Source organism: Parathielavia appendiculata (assembly GCF_033297405.1).
Source record: "Parathielavia appendiculata strain CBS 731.68 unplaced genomic scaffold N657scaffold_7, whole genome shotgun sequence".
In the NCBI taxonomy this organism is placed as follows: Eukaryota; Fungi; Ascomycota; class Sordariomycetes; order Sordariales; family Chaetomiaceae; genus Parathielavia; species Parathielavia appendiculata.
Genome location: NW_026944226.1, coordinates 291,082 through 307,366, shown reverse-complemented (window position 1 = coordinate 307,366; position 16,285 = coordinate 291,082). Strand labels below are relative to the sequence as shown.

General features: G+C 56.8%; 8 protein-coding genes across 8 annotated transcripts; 4 read left to right on the top strand and 4 right to left on the bottom strand.

Annotated features, from left to right (window-relative positions):
* Positions 1–1,894: 1,894 nt before the first annotated feature.
* N657DRAFT_597349 (uncharacterized protein) lies at positions 1,895–3,172 on the top strand (the record flags this gene model as incomplete). The annotated part of the gene is made up of 2 exons (XM_062790023.1): positions 1,895–2,444; positions 2,542–3,172. Exons 1-2 carry the CDS (start codon positions 2,254–2,256, stop codon positions 3,170–3,172), a joined length of 822 nt encoding a protein of 273 aa, XP_062646854.1. The 5' UTR covers positions 1,895–2,253.
* Positions 3,173–4,072: 900 nt separating this feature from the next.
* N657DRAFT_681228 (uncharacterized protein) lies at positions 4,073–5,579 on the bottom strand (the record flags this gene model as incomplete). Its single annotated transcript, XM_062796362.1, has 4 exons — positions 4,073–4,743; positions 4,807–5,053; positions 5,116–5,243; positions 5,318–5,579. 4 exons carry the CDS (start codon positions 5,577–5,579, stop codon positions 4,073–4,075), a joined length of 1,308 nt encoding a protein of 435 aa, XP_062646853.1.
* A 389-nt stretch (positions 5,580–5,968) lies between these two features.
* Positions 5,969–6,821, top strand: N657DRAFT_690750 (uncharacterized protein). Its single transcript, XM_062797066.1, has 3 exons — positions 5,969–6,054; positions 6,113–6,195; positions 6,252–6,821. Exons 1-3 carry the CDS (start codon positions 6,016–6,018, stop codon positions 6,541–6,543), a joined length of 414 nt encoding a protein of 137 aa, XP_062646852.1. The 5' UTR covers positions 5,969–6,015; the 3' UTR covers positions 6,544–6,821.
* N657DRAFT_446746 (Triosephosphate isomerase) lies at positions 6,641–7,983 on the bottom strand. Its single transcript, XM_062787415.1, has 4 exons — positions 7,746–7,983; positions 7,580–7,650; positions 6,877–7,491; positions 6,641–6,821 (listed from the first exon to the last, which is right to left on the bottom strand). Exons 1-4 carry the CDS (start codon positions 7,781–7,783, stop codon positions 6,793–6,795), a joined length of 753 nt encoding a protein of 250 aa, XP_062646851.1. The 5' UTR covers positions 7,784–7,983; the 3' UTR covers positions 6,641–6,792.
* A 358-nt stretch (positions 7,984–8,341) lies between these two features.
* N657DRAFT_656402 (uncharacterized protein) lies at positions 8,342–10,143 on the bottom strand (the record flags this gene model as incomplete). Its single annotated transcript, XM_062794696.1, has 3 exons — positions 8,342–8,819; positions 8,874–9,517; positions 10,111–10,143. The coding sequence occupies 3 exons, from the start codon at positions 10,141–10,143 to the stop codon at positions 8,342–8,344; spliced, it is 1,155 nt and encodes a 384-aa protein (XP_062646850.1).
* A 139-nt stretch (positions 10,144–10,282) lies between these two features.
* Positions 10,283–11,410, top strand: N657DRAFT_634288 (uncharacterized protein; the record flags this gene model as incomplete). The annotated part of the gene is made up of 2 exons (XM_062791267.1): positions 10,283–10,511; positions 10,572–11,410. The coding sequence occupies 2 exons, from the start codon at positions 10,283–10,285 to the stop codon at positions 11,408–11,410; spliced, it is 1,068 nt and encodes a 355-aa protein (XP_062646849.1).
* Positions 11,411–12,538: 1,128 nt separating this feature from the next.
* Positions 12,539–14,551, bottom strand: N657DRAFT_446666 (uncharacterized protein). Its single transcript, XM_062787414.1, has 2 exons — positions 14,368–14,551; positions 12,539–14,296 (listed from the first exon to the last, which is right to left on the bottom strand). The coding sequence occupies exon 2, from the start codon at positions 14,246–14,248 to the stop codon at positions 12,707–12,709; it is 1,542 nt and encodes a 513-aa protein (XP_062646848.1). The 5' UTR covers positions 14,249–14,296; positions 14,368–14,551; the 3' UTR covers positions 12,539–12,706.
* Positions 14,552–15,685: 1,134 nt separating this feature from the next.
* Positions 15,686–16,222, top strand: N657DRAFT_446642 (uncharacterized protein). The gene has a single exon (XM_062787413.1). The coding sequence runs from the start codon at positions 15,846–15,848 to the stop codon at positions 16,167–16,169; it is 324 nt and encodes a 107-aa protein (XP_062646847.1). The 5' UTR covers positions 15,686–15,845; the 3' UTR covers positions 16,170–16,222.
* Positions 16,223–16,285: the final 63 nt, after the last annotated feature.

The window sequence follows — 16,285 nt, the reverse complement described above, 5'->3', positions numbered from 1 at the left end:
AGAGCCGCCCGACGCAGGAAAGCTGCGTGCGCAATAACTACCAACCAGAAGCACTTTGGGGGTCGATGCAGGCCTTGAACCGAGCAACTGTTGCTCGACTTCACCCAACGAGTCGCATCAGTTATTGTAAGAGATAACCAAAGAGAAAGGAAACCACAAGGAACGTCAGACGACGATTGCAAGGCTATATCTATGGGAGAAGCGAAGGAAGAAACATCGGTGTTTTGTATGGACCGAACTTGCATGCGGCCCCCAGATAGGTATTTCAAGTTGACCGGCCCCCTTACGGATTCTGCTGTTCTCGAAAGATCGGTCGTCAATTCATCCCGCAATCCTAGCGAGGGATTGGGGTCCATTTTAGCTGTACGTGTACTTCTTCCTGCATCCTGCGCACCGGAGTTCGCACTTGCCGACCGGCCCGAGCTCTGAGCCAACAAAAAAGGAGGGATGGGAGAAGCGGTTGCGACTTGCGAATGCGTACTCCGTATTCTTCGTTTGCGGACGCGCTGTGAGGTCCTGGTCCCCACCTCGCAAATTACAAGGTGCCGTCGCCGATTACCCGATTGGGGAGTTCATTGGGGGCATTTGCACTATTTCATTTTCATTGCACCTAAAGACCTGCCTCGCGAGCCTGGGAAAGTGAGTGAACTGCCAAACAGCTCCTTTCCATTCCAGAAGAGTCGTAATTCAGCCTGCCGAGAGCGATAATGAGAGAAAGGACAGTCAGGAACTTTCCGATGTGGTATTCACTTCCATTGTCTCCGAGGTGACGACTGTGTGACGCATCGGCATGCCAGAAGGATCCCCCAATAGAAGGGTTGTGCAACCAACCATTCGCCTAGAATTGGTAAATGTGTGGGCCAAGCCGCCCTGATGGGTCGGGGAACCGGGGCTTAACAATGCCCGGAGGACTTTCCATCTGACCTTGGGGTGGAGTGCAAGCCGTTGCGACAAGGCATTGCAGGATCTTTGAACAAGCATCGCGTATCGATACACTCCCGCGACTTGGCACTTGGCAAAGCCATGGCGACGATCGAGCTAGATTTCTGGGACACGGCGCGGCTTATGCGTATAACCTTACGGAGGCCAGGATATATTGTGGCAATTCCAACACCGTGGGACGCTAACGTTGTGTTGGCTACCTGGCTTATCGGGTCCCGTCTTGCTGTACGGAGTACCTTATGCACACGATGCCCAAGGCGCGAAGACTCTCCGTTTAAGCGGACATAACCGGATTTAATATGACGCCAACAGTGCTACCGGCCGAGACAGAGCTCACCACTAACCACCAGACGGATAGTTACCATACGAGACGCAGCGCATCCCAGCAGACACGTCGTCTATTTTGATCGGACTCTCCTGACCACGGGATATCAGGATTCGGTCCGTCCGGCCCCAACCAGATCTGTTGAAGCTGTTTCACGCTGATACTCGAAGCGGACAACAGCATTCAACCTACCGCGAACACAAGGTCCTCGACTGAGGCCTCCACGAGTCCGTGCAGGGACTCTAAGCTGCAGCAGTGCAGTAGTCCCAGCAAATCGGAGCAACCATCTGCAGTGATATCCTCACGTACAATCTAGCCCTGGTGTGTCTGTTAGCGTGGCACATCGTAGGCGATGGATAAAGACATAAATTGGATATAAGTAAGAGATCCAGAGATACAAGGAGAAGGGGAAAATGCATGGAGGATTTGCGTAAGTAACAAGAGAAGAGTCGGAAAATAGGATGAAAGGGAAGGATACAGAGGAAGTAAGGCTGAAAGAATAATAAAGCGCTGTATAACTAGATAACGTTACATTAAGTTCCACGCTAACAAATGAGCGAGGACTGGACTAACGTATATATTATAACGAATACCGCCAGCTCGGTTTCGTTCTGTTCACAGGTGGATGAAAGTACAGTAGTGCCCATTGCCCATGCAAGTGTCTTTTGTCCCCTTGCTTCCGTCAAGCCAAGCTCAAAGCCCGGTGTTGTTCGGACGGAAAAACCATAACGTATCAACCTATCAGAGCGGGGCCGGATTGGCAAAGCGAGACCAACCGACACCGCCCAAAACTTCCGTGGCAGAAAAATTCCCAGTTAGCGGTTGAATCACTGAACTGGCAGACGTTTCAATAACGACAATCCTACATTGGGACAATTTCTCTCACACCAAACTATCCCCCACTGAGAATCCAATCTTTTTCGGGCCTTTCGTCGAGGCAATTGACCGACCACACAAAAGAGTCAACCCAACTCAGAGCCGCCGCCATGCCCAAATCAAAACGAGCCAAGGTCTTCCACCTCACCCAGGTGACCAAGAAGACGCGCGAGCAAAAGGACAAGCTCTTCTCCAACATTCGCGAGTGCATCCCCCAATACCAGCACTGCTTCGTCTTCAGCGTCGACAACATGCGCAACAACTACCTCAAGGACGTGCGCCACGAGCTGTCCGACTGCCGGTACTGCCCCCCACTAACCCCTCCCCCCTTCCCTCCCTTCTTCCTTCTCTCCCATCTAAAAGAAAAAGAGACTAACAACCCAACCCAACCTAAAAAGCATCTTCTTCGGCAAAACAAAACTCACCGCCCGCGCCCTGGGCACCACCCCGGAAGACGCCCAAGCCGACGGCCTGCACCGCCTGACACCTTACCTCTCAGGCTCCGTCGGCCTGCTCTTCACCAACCGCTCCCCCGAAGCCATAACCACCTACTTCTCCTCCCTCACGCACATCGACTTTGCGCGGGCCGGCACTGTGGCCACGCGCACCATTACCGTCCCCCCCGGCGTCGTCTACTCGACAGGCGGCGAAGTCCCCCCGGAGCACGACGTCCCCGTCTCCCACACGCTCGAGCCTGAGCTTCGGCGCCTGGGCATGCCGACGCGCATGGTCAAGGGGAGAGTGTGCCTGGGCGGCGACGAGAGCGGGGCGGGCAGCGCGCAAGGGTACACCATCTGCAAGGAAGGCGAGGTGCTCGACTCGCGGCAGACGAGGCTGCTCAAGCTGTTTAGCGTGTGCATGAGCGAGTTCCGGGTCGGGTTGCTGGCGTATTGGAGCGCGGCGACCGGGGAGGTGACGGAGCTGGAGGCGGGCCGGGAGCGGATGCTGGAGAGGCGGGGGAAGGGCGGGGATGGGGCTGGGGAGTGGATGGAGGAGGATGGGGAGGAGGAAGGGGATGATGACGAGTGAAAAAGGGTGGGATCAACCATGTGCCTCGTTGTGATTTGGTTGTTTTCGCTGTGCATATAGGGTACATTTGCATGATACCATAGCTATTGCTGGGCTGGGTTTCGGGTACTGGCGTCTGGGCGGACAGGGCAAAAAAAGAAGGACGGAAAATAGACCAGTCCATCAGTCACCCACTTGCGAGTCTACCGCTGGCGTGACTGTTGGGTACCTTAACGGCGATCGCTTTAAGCCGGATGCTGGTCGCTATACCAAGCTCCTAATAATACTTGATAGCTTAAACTTACAAGCCGATGGGCAAGAAACAATTGCTCTAACTGATTGATTTCAGGCAGCCTACCGAATCCCAAGCCAGTAGTAAGTAGGAAACAGTAACGAGTCCCTTACCTCTGACTTTACCTTGTCCCTCAATTCTCATTTCATAACAGCTATTACCTATGACCGCTTCTTTTGCCCGTTCCTTTTTTACAAGCTGAAAGTAAAGTAAATACAAGACGAAGTGTGGTTACCTTCCAGCAAGGTTTTTGCTGCAGAGCTGTGGCATCGTGAACGCCACGGAGAGCTAATTCCAATGGTCGAGAACTCTTTCTGGCTCCTTGGACGATGGATAAGCAAATAGACGGGCCGTTCCCAGTTGCCTTGTCCCCGCAACATTGGAACTGGTAGGGATAACTTTGATCGGAGAGGTATGACGGCGGTTTACCTTGGCGCTTCCGCTGCGCGTGCTGAAGGGTCCCCGCTGGCTGCTGGATGATATGTTCGATTGCTTCCGGGCAAATGGCCCCGCCGACAGACGGCTTACCCTCATTGTCGAGTCGAGTGACGGGAATCAGGGAGAGACGAGGAAGAACGATGACAGCTGAAGAAAGTGATACCCACCACAAGACATGAGGCCAGGTCTTGCTAGTAGCGTCGCAACTTCCTAGGGTCTTCGTAACCACCGCCTTCGTAGCCGCGCTTCCGGGAGTCGTCATGGTCTCGGGGCCGGTCGTAGTCCCTGGCGCTGCCGCGGCTGTCGCCGCCGTGGTACCCACCATTCTCACCGCGAGGCCGGATGGGCTCCATGTTGCTGCCAGACTGTCGGGGATTGCGGTCGCGGTAGCCTCCACCACCAGACCTGTCATCATATGAGCGCGAGGAGCCGTCACGGCCATACCCACCGCCTCCGGGTCCATCACGTCGGCCGTCACGACCGCCGTAGCCACCTCCCGGTCCGCTAGGCGCGTTAGGGGGCCCGTTGGGACCGCCAAAGCCACGGTCACGACTTCCAAACCCTCCGCCACCTCCTCCGGGACCCCCAGGGCCAGAGCGAAATCCGCCGCGGTCGCCAAAGCCGCCGCCACGGAATCCGCGATCGCGTCCGCCCCTGAAGCCGCCGCCAAAGCCGCCCCGGAACCCACCACCAAACCCGCCGGGACCCATGGGCCTGACCATGGCCGCCTTGGTGTACCCGCGGCCGCCGAGACCGCCTCCTAAGCGTCGCGGCTTCCAGCCCTTCACCGTCCTGCCCCGCTCGACGTCAACCTTGATGCGGCGGTCTTTAATGCGGATGCCATCACAGCCATCCAAAGCAGCTAGTTGCGCAGCGCCAGATGCGCATTTGTCAGTAACGCCTTACCATGAAAACATTGCATTACCTTGGCGGTAGAGGGGGGGAGCGAGGAGGGATGAAGGAGAGGAGAAAGGACTGGCAAGCTTGAGGGCCATGGATGTCCTGGGGGCTTGGGTTCCGGCAAGCGGCGGGATGGCAGTGTCAAGATCAAGGTGGCAGGCATTACCTCTCATGTCTTTTTCGCGCTCAAATACGACGAAGCCGTACCCGCGGTGGGGTTTCCGTTTCTTATTTCCCTTCTCGTGGGCATGGGTATCGCGGATGATGCGGATCTGTGGGAGTCAGCACCAAAAAGAACCATCGTCACGCTTGGAGGATGGGCGGTAGGACATACGCGCTCAATGGGACCGAACCGCCCAAACTCGCGCTCAAGATCCTTCTCATCAGCGCTGTAATCCAGTCGCGCCACAATAAGCGTCTTGAACGCATCGCCGCGAATGTTGGGATCTTCATGTGGGTTGTCTATTTCAACTCTCAGTCAGTATTCACCGCCACGAAAATGATCCAAAGTCAAAATAACACAAGGGAAAACGCACAGAGTTTAGGCGCCTCAGTCAAGAGCTTTTCCACCTGGGCCTGCTGCTCGCGCTTCTTGCGGTCGCGCGCCTCGAGCCAGCTCTCGGTCGGGTGGTACTCGTACTCGCGCTCGTACTCGGCCAGGGCCGGCAGGAACTGGGCGACGCCCGACACGGCGGCCGTCTTGCGCTGCTCGGGCGGGTGGTCGATTGGGGGGACCCAGCGCAGCGGCGGGCGGGGCGCGAAGAGCGCGAGGAGGTTGGGCGGGAGCCGGTCGGTCATGGTGGGTGTTGATGTGTGTGGGCGCTGTGCTTTGGTCCCGGTTCGAAAGTTGCCGATTCAGTGGATGAGGTTGCCTTATGCCTCGAATCCCAGGTATCGCTCAATTCTCATCAATATCCAGAATGGAGCAGCGCCAGAGACGTGGCCAGCCCTATTGATTGCCGGCGATGGGCGAGGGCCAATAATGCTAGAACCCGGATTGACGCAGTCGCCAAAAATTCAAGTTCGCGCGACATGAATGCAGCTTGTCTGGCCCTTCTGTCACGCGCCTGTCGTGCCTGGTGTGGGACCGTGCACCGCTCAATCGCTTGTGAGCCAATAATTTGAGGCCCACCCCACTTATTTTCTGCCGTCCTGAGTTGGACCCTGGCCATTTTCTGCCGCTGGAACTCAACTCGCTACCCCAGATCATGCTCTCCGGACGACGGCGACGACGATGACGATAAAGGCATTACAAGCGGTTTCCGTCGGCCGGGTAAGACTAATCGATCAATGCATTTAAGTACGATCATAAAACTAACAATGCGTCCCAGAACGGCGTCGGCGCCTTCGTCTTGCAATGTAAGAAGATGGACTTTCACTACTGCGACTGGGCCGGTAGCTCCCGGGGCATGAAGTACGTCTCTCCGCTCTTCCTCCTTCCTACCTGACTATTGCTCACCGTCTCTACAGCGGCTTCATCAAGTCCCTCCTCCCCAAGTTCGCCGCCGCCCACCCCCAAGTCGAGTTCACCGTCTCGCCCCGGCCGTCCAAGCATCCCGTCATCATCGCCCACTACATCAACGGCCGCGAAAAGGCCGTCTGCGTGCGCAACATGGAGCCCTACGATATCCTCAAGAAAGCCGAGCTGCTCCGCGACGCCAGCGGCGAGAAGCTCAGGCGGGTAACCAAGCCCGTGCAGAGTGTCAACGAGTCCGTCAGAGGCATCTGGTCTCCGTACCACGGCAACGGCATGCGGGTATGAGGGTAGGCTGGATAGTGCGGGGAACGTGTCTGTGTATATGGCGCAGTTGTAACAACACGAATGGTCATCACACACTACTTACTGTCTTGGCTGGTGTTGCTGTAACTGTGCATGGCTTGGATGGATGCCTGGATACTGGATTTAGGTGTATTGGAGAATTGTCGTTCGTCTCTATATCTTCGCCCAGCATGCTTATGCTTTTTCGTAATTCCTGAGCAATCCAGGGCGAGCCTTGCCCACTTCCATTCCTCAGAGGTTGGAGTTGATGATATCGACGACTGGTTTGACGTTAGCTTTCCCTCAAACAAACCAAATCCATAGGCCAGCACTCACACTCGGGCTTCAGCGAGGCACCGCCGACCAGGAAGCCGTCAATGTCCTTCTCTTTGGCGAGGTCCTTGCAGTTCTTGCCGTTGACGCTGCCGCCGTAGAGGATGCGCGTTTCGTCGGCGACGGCCTCGCCGACGTTGGCCCGGAGCCACTTGCGGATGGCCTCGTGCACCTCCTGGGCCTGCTGGACGGTGGCGACCTTGCCGGTGCCGATGGCCCAGATCGGCTCGTAGGCGATGACAATCTTGCTCCAGTCGCCGGCCGAAACCTTGGCGGCGACGGCCGCCAGCTGGCGCTCGACAACCTCGACCGTCTTGCCGGCCTCGCGCTCCTCGAGCGACTCGCCGCAGCACCAGATGACGCTGACGCCGCCGTCGACGGCAAACTTGGTCTTGGACGCCACCACCTCGTCCGTCTCCTTGAGCAGCGTCCGGCGCTCCGAGTGGCCCAGGATGGTCCAGTGCACGTCGAGGTCCTTGAGCTGTGACACGCTGATCTCGCCGGTGTAGGCGCCGTTGGGCTTGTCGTAGACGTTCTGGGCCGCCACCTCGACGCCGGCCTTGGTGAGCTCGTCCCGCGCGAGCTGGAGGTAGAGGGCCGGGGGAGCGATCACGACCTCTGTAGAGAAGAAAGAGAACCCTGGCTTAGCTTGGGTGATTCCTTCCGTGTCCGGACTTGTCTAGCAGAGGGCAAGGTGCTGACTCACCAACGTTGGAGTCCAATTGAGCCTCGTTCAGTCCCTTGACGATGCTCTTGATGGACTCTTTGGTCCCGTTCCTGCATGTTGCGGTGGTCCGATCAGCTCTCCGGAGCTCCAAAGGTAGCGCGGGGTTTTGCAGCGTCATGGCGGGGTAATGCTGCTGCCCACGTACATCTTGAAGTTGCCGCCGACAAAGAACTTGCGAGCCATGGTGGGCAGTTGTTAATGGTATCACAGGAATTCTGTCTAGGAAACGAAGGCTATAAGCTGCAGCGTGAGGATTGTTAGGCGGAGTGGTGTTTTTGGAAGACAGAGCTGAAGCTCTGCTCGTCTTAGGGTGGGGTTGTTGCGGGACTAAAAAGTGATGCAGCTGAGGACCATGTAACTGCCAAAGCACACCTCAAACCCACTGTTTCTATTCGCATGAGAAACTTGTCGTCTCCAGGTATTGTACCATTGTTGATTGAACGAGCAAATACCAGGTTTGTTACAGAGGCCCCTTTTCCCTATTCCTGTCCCAATGGTCTAGCTTGACATGTCCCAAGGAAATGCGTTCCTTCAGTGTTAAACATCCAGTACGCCAGAATGGCATGCGCATCAACACGTTTGTCCAGCTTCTTACCACACTCTAGTGTCCCGATTCGGAGCTTTTATGCTCTCATCTCGACTGCCCAGGCCTCACAAGGGCCAGATGTGTCCGGTCCGGCCCATGAATTTCCGGCCTATTTCCCCCAAATAACCCCGAGAGTCTAGCTGTGAAACTGTGGCCTAGCGGTTCTTCACGAAAAATTCCCCTCTTGGCTTGGCTACACGATCTCTCCGCAGGAGCGTCTCCCTCAGACTAATCGCCTGCTTCTTCACCCTAGGGGCCAACCGCGGGTCGCCGGTGCCCTTCACCACCCGATACGCCGTCGACCCCAGCCGTTTGTCCTTGGGAAGCCTGGGCTCGCGGAGGAGCGCCTGTTCCGGGCCGCCCAGCTTCCGCCGCTTGTGCTTCCCATCGGTAGAGGAGCTTGGTTGCTGGACGATGTCGTCCTCGTCGTCTGACTCGAGCAGTTCGAGAGGAAGGAATTTTGGCACTTCTCTCTTCCCCTTCTCGGTTTCTGAGGCAAGCTCCGCAGGACTCGAGGTTGCCTCGTCCTCTTCATCCAGCTGTGTCGATTCCCGGGCCCGCTTTCTCTCGGCGGCCTGCTTCTGGAGGAGAGCAGTCCGCTCTTGGTTCTTCCGTTTCAACAGCTCGGATTGTCTCGAGTAAATCAGTAAATGACCCAGCGTGTCGTAAGAAATCAAGCGAACTCACTGCTGCGCCGCTCTCCTTTCAGCCTCAGTGGCCTTCAGCGCCTCTGCTTCAGCAGTTCGGGTGGAGACAGCCTCCGGTGGCGCATCGTCGTCGCTCTCTTCCGCTTCCTCCGCTTCCTCCTCTTCCTCCCCGCCATCTTGCCCAGCAGCTTCCCCGTCCGGCCTAGCAACACTGGTATCCAGCGAATCCCTTGAGGGGCCTTCTTTGGGCGTGACAAACTCGTCGTGGTCGCTGTCATCGAACGTGATGCGCCTCCTCTCACTGGACGTTTTCAAAACATCCTCCCCGTTGCCCTCCTGGCTTCCTGACGTCTCGGACTCGGCCTTCCTACGACGCAGCTCTGATGACGTCGGGAGGGGAATCTCGATGCTGACATGTCTATGCTTGGCAGACTCGGTGTCTCTGGCCCGCATGGCCAGCTTCGCACCCGACGGTGTGCGATGCTCATCCTGTGGCGGCTCTTCTTCTTGTGTTTCCTCGATCTTGTACTTGATGCTGGCGGCCCTGGAGAGTGGCTGCTCATAGTCGTCTTCGTTGTCTGGGCCTGGTTCTGACACGTTGTCTTCGGCCTCTGGCTCCTCCTCTGGCACTTCTGGCTCAGAATCTGATGACAGGATCTCTATGACAGCGGGTGCCTCTTCAGTCTGCTCCGGTTGCGACCGGGGCGATCTTAGGAGTGCCATGGTGCCGCAAATTACACGGAATTGGTGATGTCCTTGCATAAACTGCTGAGTTAGATCTTTCTCCCTGGGCGTTGCCAGCGTCCGGTGGAGGATCGCAATGTAGCGTAAATTTCGTTTTATGAAAACGCAGAGAGGGACATGAATGAAGAAACCGATGAGCTGCTGCTAACACATCCAAGTCCTTTGAACTTTTTTCGATGAACCAGAAGGCATGTATGTGATTGGTCGCGAAGCTCCCAAAGTGGATCCCGCCGAGAGATGGACTGACAGTGAGCTGAGGCCACTGACGGTCAGCCAAGTCAAGCCCCTGCACAGGGAACTCTCAAACTGCTCGGATCCACACAGTGTCCTCGCCATACAGCCGTTCATTTTTGTTTACCTTGACTTTGTTACCTTAACTTTGGTTTTCCGTGAAGTATGTACATCACTACTCTTATATAACACGATCAGTGGGGATTCCCAAGCGCTTTCAACGGAACACCGATCTCATCAGTGATATGGTCTACGATTTTCATAGATTGTATGGTCAAACTCACTTAGAACCACACAATCACCGAGTCGGTCCTCGCTGTTCCATGACCGGCCATGTTCTCTTCACGAGCCGCAGCCCCAGCACGACGAGCTGGTCAGGCAGTCCTTCAATACCAAGCGTCACCATCCCGGATTCCTGACCTTGCAACACACAAACAGTCCCGACAACACCGCCAATATGCGACCCGTGCCCCCATGCGTGCCCCTTCTCTGTCGCGACGATCCCGGGCCCGGCCCGTTTCACAGGCCGACCTCACTACGCTTTTCAAGAATTCAGAGATTCCGCAAATAGACATCTGGAGGGAATTCAAGTCCCGTAAGGGACTCGGCGACTTGACTCCCGAGGACGCCTTCAAAACAGCAACTGTGTACCGCGTCGCCGCCACCGACAGCAGCTCAACTTGGAAAGGCGCGCTAGAAAGGGGTATGACAAAACACCCTACCGGTCCGTCTCTCCAACACAGAAGAAGAGCTGACCCTGCAGACCATAACATTGACCCCTACACCCTCCACTACACCGCCCTGCCGCTGTTCCTGTCGCGAGTCCGCAACGCCGCGGTGCCTCTTGAGGCCATGGGGCTACACATGCTTAGTACCGCCTCAAGCCTGGGGTACACGCCCTCGACGCTGACTCTCATGAGCAGCCTTTTAGACCAACCCCCAGAATCCTTTCTTAGATTCCGACAATTGCTACGTGACGTCGAGTCTCGTTTCAAGCGGTTGCTCCGGACCGAGAATAACCCCGACGCCTTTACACTCCAGGGATGCTTACTGCTAAAAGACGGCGGGTCCGCTCTCGAGGCACTAAACTACTTCAACTGGGCCATCAAAGCAGCGCACAGAATTTCACCCAGCACTGCCGTGCCCGCCCGGGACCCCAGCAATCCCACCAACTCATCGTCCCGCCAACCGAGATGGACCTTCGAAGGATCCTGCCACCTGAACCGCGGCCGCATCCTTCTCGAACAAGGCCAGGCGGACAAGGCGCTGGCCTCGTTCACGGTCGTCGCGCTCGAGCTAGACCTCGCCGACGGCTACGTCGAGCTGGCGAAGCTGCTGCCCCGAGACACGCCCGAGCGGGAGACGTACCTCCTAAAAGCCGCCCAGGCCGGCAACTTTGAGGCCTGCCGGCTCCTGGCTCTTGGCTTGGCGGACAAGGCCTTCGACGCGAGTCTTCCCTCGGTTGACAGGGTTCGTGCCATCATGATGGCAACTGAGTGGGCCCAGGTTGATCCGGACTCAAGCCAGCGGGAGGGGGTGGTTGCGCAGGTGGAGGAGAAGATGACGGAGTTTAGGAGGGAAAGGGGGTGGCTTAGGGAGTAGGTTGTGGGAATCGCGCCTAACCCAGGATGAGACTATTCGGTACTACTATCTTCTTGTTGGGCGGTGAGAAATGGATGATACCCTCTGGATGCCGATCTCGCCTCCCTTCTTTCTTCTTGGGAATCTCTTCCTACGCGGCAGATGTCGTTGTGGGGATGTACTTGGCTTTCGCATACCGCATCTCCATCACTGGTGTTAGTGGCCAGCCATATGCCACGCAATGCTTCGTTTTCGGTCATTGCTTATTAGTACAATAACCCACGTAACCCCTGTTTTCGATTTGAAATGGTGGTGGCCAAAGTCAAATAGGGTTTGAAGAAGGAAAAAACAGCAAAAATAGACTTGGCCAGAGTCGAACCAGGGTGCGACTTCATTTTGCATGATCCATAGTGGTGTCCCGGGGGCTCCCACATATTGCGGTTTAAACCACTGCGCGAATCACCTCGACTCTGGCTGGAAGAGATAACAAACCGGCAGGAAGATAAACCCCAGCGAGGGTGGGGAGTGGGCTTCTCATGGTGTACACGTGTAGGAATCACGACAGTTGGGATGGAAGGGGTAGACAGGCCAGGAGAGACTCTCTCCAGAGGAACAAAGGAACGCAGACCGCGGTCTCTGAACCTCAACATGGGTAGCAAGGAGTTAGAATCCATGCACACCAGAAGAGACCCAATGCCATCAAGGTGCAAGGGAACTACACCCCCAAATGCAGCTTTCTTGAGACCAGCAGGGTCAACTTCCCACCAGGTGAAAGTGAGAAACTCAAACCTCCCAATGCGCCTGTTCCACCACTCGAATCATGGAGAATGTGGATCCATTTACAGAAATGTCCAGAGGGTCCAGGGCAATGGCTGGGGCCATTGGGGTTCATGAACGATCATGGACTGGCCCGAACCCGAGCCAGTTGAGCTCCCACCATGTGCCTTATTGTACACACTCCCATTTGTATCACGAGCGGTAAGCCAAATGGAACACCACCCCCATCAATGATCAATGATATTCGCCACAACAACGTAAACATTCTGCCAGCCTGAAGAGAGGCTCACATTAGAAGCCAACAAATAGCCCAACTTATACAACTCCATAACCGGCCGACCCATTCCTCGAAGGTATATTTGTCCAATCCTGCACCAGTATCCAGAGTCGCCCAAAACGCCATGACCGACCCATTTCGTTGAACCCAGCCGCAAGGATAAATGGGATTCAAAAGCAAAATAACGTTAAATAAATAAAAATTAAATAAAAGAAAATCCCAACACGCCATGTACCGGTAGGAATAAGGTAAGATAACCAGCTCTACCTCTTAACCCGCTTCCTCGTCCTCAGCTTCCCCTCTCCGCCATTCCCATTCTTACCACCGCCTCCCTCTTCCCCCATTTCCCCCTCTCCTTCCTCATCCTCCTCATCCTCCCCTCCTATCCCCTTACCACCATCACCACCACCACCAACCTCCCTCTTCTCATTACCCTTTTTAATACTAATTAAACACCCCTGCTCCTTCAACCTCTTCGTCAGCGTGGTACTAGCCTGCATCCCCGGAAAATCCTTAGCATTGAACACCTGAAACCGCTCACTCATAACCGTCGCCACAATCGCCGACCTTTCCCCAACAACCATCCGCGCCGGATCCAGCACGACGAGTGCAAACTTAAGCCTAAATACCCCCGGCGTCCGACAACTCAAGTCCGGAAAACAGAAAAAACAACCCTCCTCCCCGGTCTCATCTACCCCGACAAACGGACTAGCGACTAACGTCCCCATCAGCCGGCGCTGCTGCCGGAAATCCTCGGGCATGCTGCTCATGTCGCTCTCGCCACGCTCGTCCCAGATGGAGCAGTGCACCACGCTGAATTGGTGGCGCAGCCGTTGGCTCACGGCGGGCGGCGACAGGGACGGGTCGTGGATGGTGAGCTGCACGATGGGCGGCGGGTCGATGACGCGGCGGTCGCGCTCGCCGAAGCCGCAGCTGCGGGCCGCGAGGGGCTGTTGGCGGACGGTGATGCGGTAGGTCGAGTTCGGGGTGGCGGAGGGCGGTGGGATCGGGTTGGTTGTTATGGTTTTGTTGCTTGCAGACTCGGTGGTGGTGATGGTGGTGGTGGCGCTGCTGCTGCTGCTGAGAAGGTTGGAGATGCTCATGGATTTGGGTTCTGGGCGAGGCGATGGTGAGAGCTGTGTGCTTGATGGGCTTCGGGGGTGTTGGGATGCGGTAGGCCGGCCGTTGGGTAACGCTGCTGACGGGGATGAATAAGGGCCTGCTTGCGAAGCTTTTGCTTGAACTGTGGGTAAAACGCTGTCATGCTGCAGAGAGCCTCCTCTCGACCGCGGAGACGGGTATTGCATCAGCTGGCGTGGTACGGAGCCTTGGCTGTAGTCGTGCAAGCTGCTCATCTGCCTCAAACGCGATTCCTGCGCCATCTCTTCAGATGACCTGTCGCTGGCTGTGGACGAGAGAGTCGGGGAACGCCGGATGTCTACCGGCCGCTTCGACATCGGGTTGGGGTCGCTGTTCGGGATCGGGAGCTGCGGAGGTGTTTGCCCCACTGGCGAAGGAGTGGCGTAGTCGGAATAATGAACCGTCGGTCTTCCAACATGATATGGTGCGTCTCGTCCATTTGCGAGGACCGGAGAAGGATTCGACGCCGCGGGTGGGATCAAGGTCGCCATGGGCGGCAGCCGCGGTAGCTGTCTTGCCTGGGATGGATGTTGAAGCCGATGCTCTGGTGCATAGTGCCCATGAGCAGGCGTATATGGCTCGTGGTAGCTGTGGTGTTGGGCCATGCCGTCCAAATGAGTATGGCGGCCAAGGTTGTGAAGAGCGAAGTCGACGGCTGCAGACATTTGGGGTGCGGTCCACAGACGAAAAATAGGGCGTGATACGGTCCTAGCCTATTCTCGTCAGTCTGTGTTGCTCGGAATCCGGCCGGCAAGTGGATCAGCACAGAGCCCGGCAGCCTTACAGAACGAGCGGTCACGTCCGGCAGCCACAGACACGGATCCGGCAGCCGGGTTCTGGGCCGGGCGCTAGAATGTCTTACCGGGTGGCACGGATAGCGGGATAGTCTTAGCCTAGACGGCGCAGTTCCCGGCGAAAGGCAGCCAGTTCCTGGTCCAGACTCTCAACGGCAATTGTTCCGATGCTCGTGGCAGAGCGCCTCTTCACGATTGAGGGTTCGGCACTGGTTTCAGGCAAAGCTGCGGGAAGCTACGTCGAGTCCGCGCTGGTGCTGCGTAGTACGGGACCGCCACCTTCGGAAAGCCGTGTCACACGTGGGGTCTGGAAGGTTGGTGATCGTCTCTTGCCGCCACCGCTCTGGGAGGAACTGAGACCTCTGTCCTGCTAAGACCTGCCGTGAGGTCCTCGGTGCAAACAGGGAATGACCTGGAGGAGCAGCGAAACAGAAATCCGATCGTGCTACACACCGTTGGAATGCCGGGTCGGCCGCCGTTTATCATGTGTTCCGAGGCGTCCAGGGCCCCGCTCTCGATGGATGGGCGCGCCGGGGTCTAGGGTACGTCGAGACGTCCCCGGGGGTCGGGTCTGGGAAACAGGGCCGCCACCTCAGATGGCGGCAACATCTATGGGGATGCAGTCAGTCCGGATGTGTCAGACAATATGGCAAAGCCGGGCTGGTGGGTTATTGGGCGAGATTCAAAGAGACAAGGTCAATATGAGGAGAGCGTATCGGCGGCCTGCTGTCGCCGGGGGGAAGAGCTAGCCTACCCTTTTAAGCATCACTCGGTGTTCGGGTTGCCCTGGCTGGACGGGGAGGACGACTGTGCAGATTGCCTTAGCAGGGATGTCAGGGGCCGACCGTGACAATCGACCAGGCGGATCAACGGGTCAGGGCAGGGCCGGTGCCAGACAAAGTGCCGTTGTCATAACGTGTTTTCCTGGCGCGCATCACTTCCGCCGATGTATTGGGCGTGGGAACGGGGATGGTGTGTTTTGGAAGCGACCCTAGAAGCCATCGAAGGACAATGCCGGCAGGGGTGCAGGATATGGCCTGCCATGGGCCGACAATGGCTGCCAGTGATTGACAGGATTGGGACCTGTCAGCGTCCGATGTAGTCTCCTCTTTGCCGTCTTTGGGACAATGGTATTGTTCATACGGCATACAGGTGGCACTTCCCGTCCGTACGGAGTACCTACCGCACTCTTGTGCGTGGGCGTGCCAGGACCGGGTGGTTGGTCGGCTGCTGCAACTCCTGTCCGATGTGACCCCCGCCGACCCGCCCCCAACTGCTCAGAGGGCGACAGCAGAGCGGGAGAACTTCCCAGCCATATCAGAAGTCAGCTGCATGGTGCCTATACCTATTGCCACGACGGTGCAAAGCCCAAACCGTAGGTGCTCGAATTCACAAGAGACTTGGGCTTTGTAACGACAAAGCAAGTCTGTGCATCCGTAATGCTGAGATGTGAGGGCATGACGGACACATGCATCCAGCGCCCAGGCAATGCCTGATGGCCAACCGGAGACCGGCTGAACTTGAGATCCAGCAGCTCCTCCAAGCAAGTGAAACCAAGTTGCTGGACCCACTGGCCGAGGGGGGAGAGCTCGGGTCGGGTGCGTGTCTCTGCTGGTGCCGAGCTCTCCCAATTATTCATTTCCAAAACATGGACGAAGCCGGCAGTCGAGACGATGATCTGGTAACGTTGAGAGGCTGCATGGCCGATCCGCCCTCCAAGACGGCTCCAGATGTCCAGGTTCAGCGGAGCCAGCACTTCCACCTGGGAATCCCTGCCTGCTTTGGCAGGTAAGTTGAGGCACCGGGTAATAAAGCATTTTGAAAGGCAGGCCGACGGTTTGCTTGCATTAGCAGGCGGGAGTGGCCCTTGGACTGGACGTTCTGCCTTGGGCTGTCACTTTAGAGGTC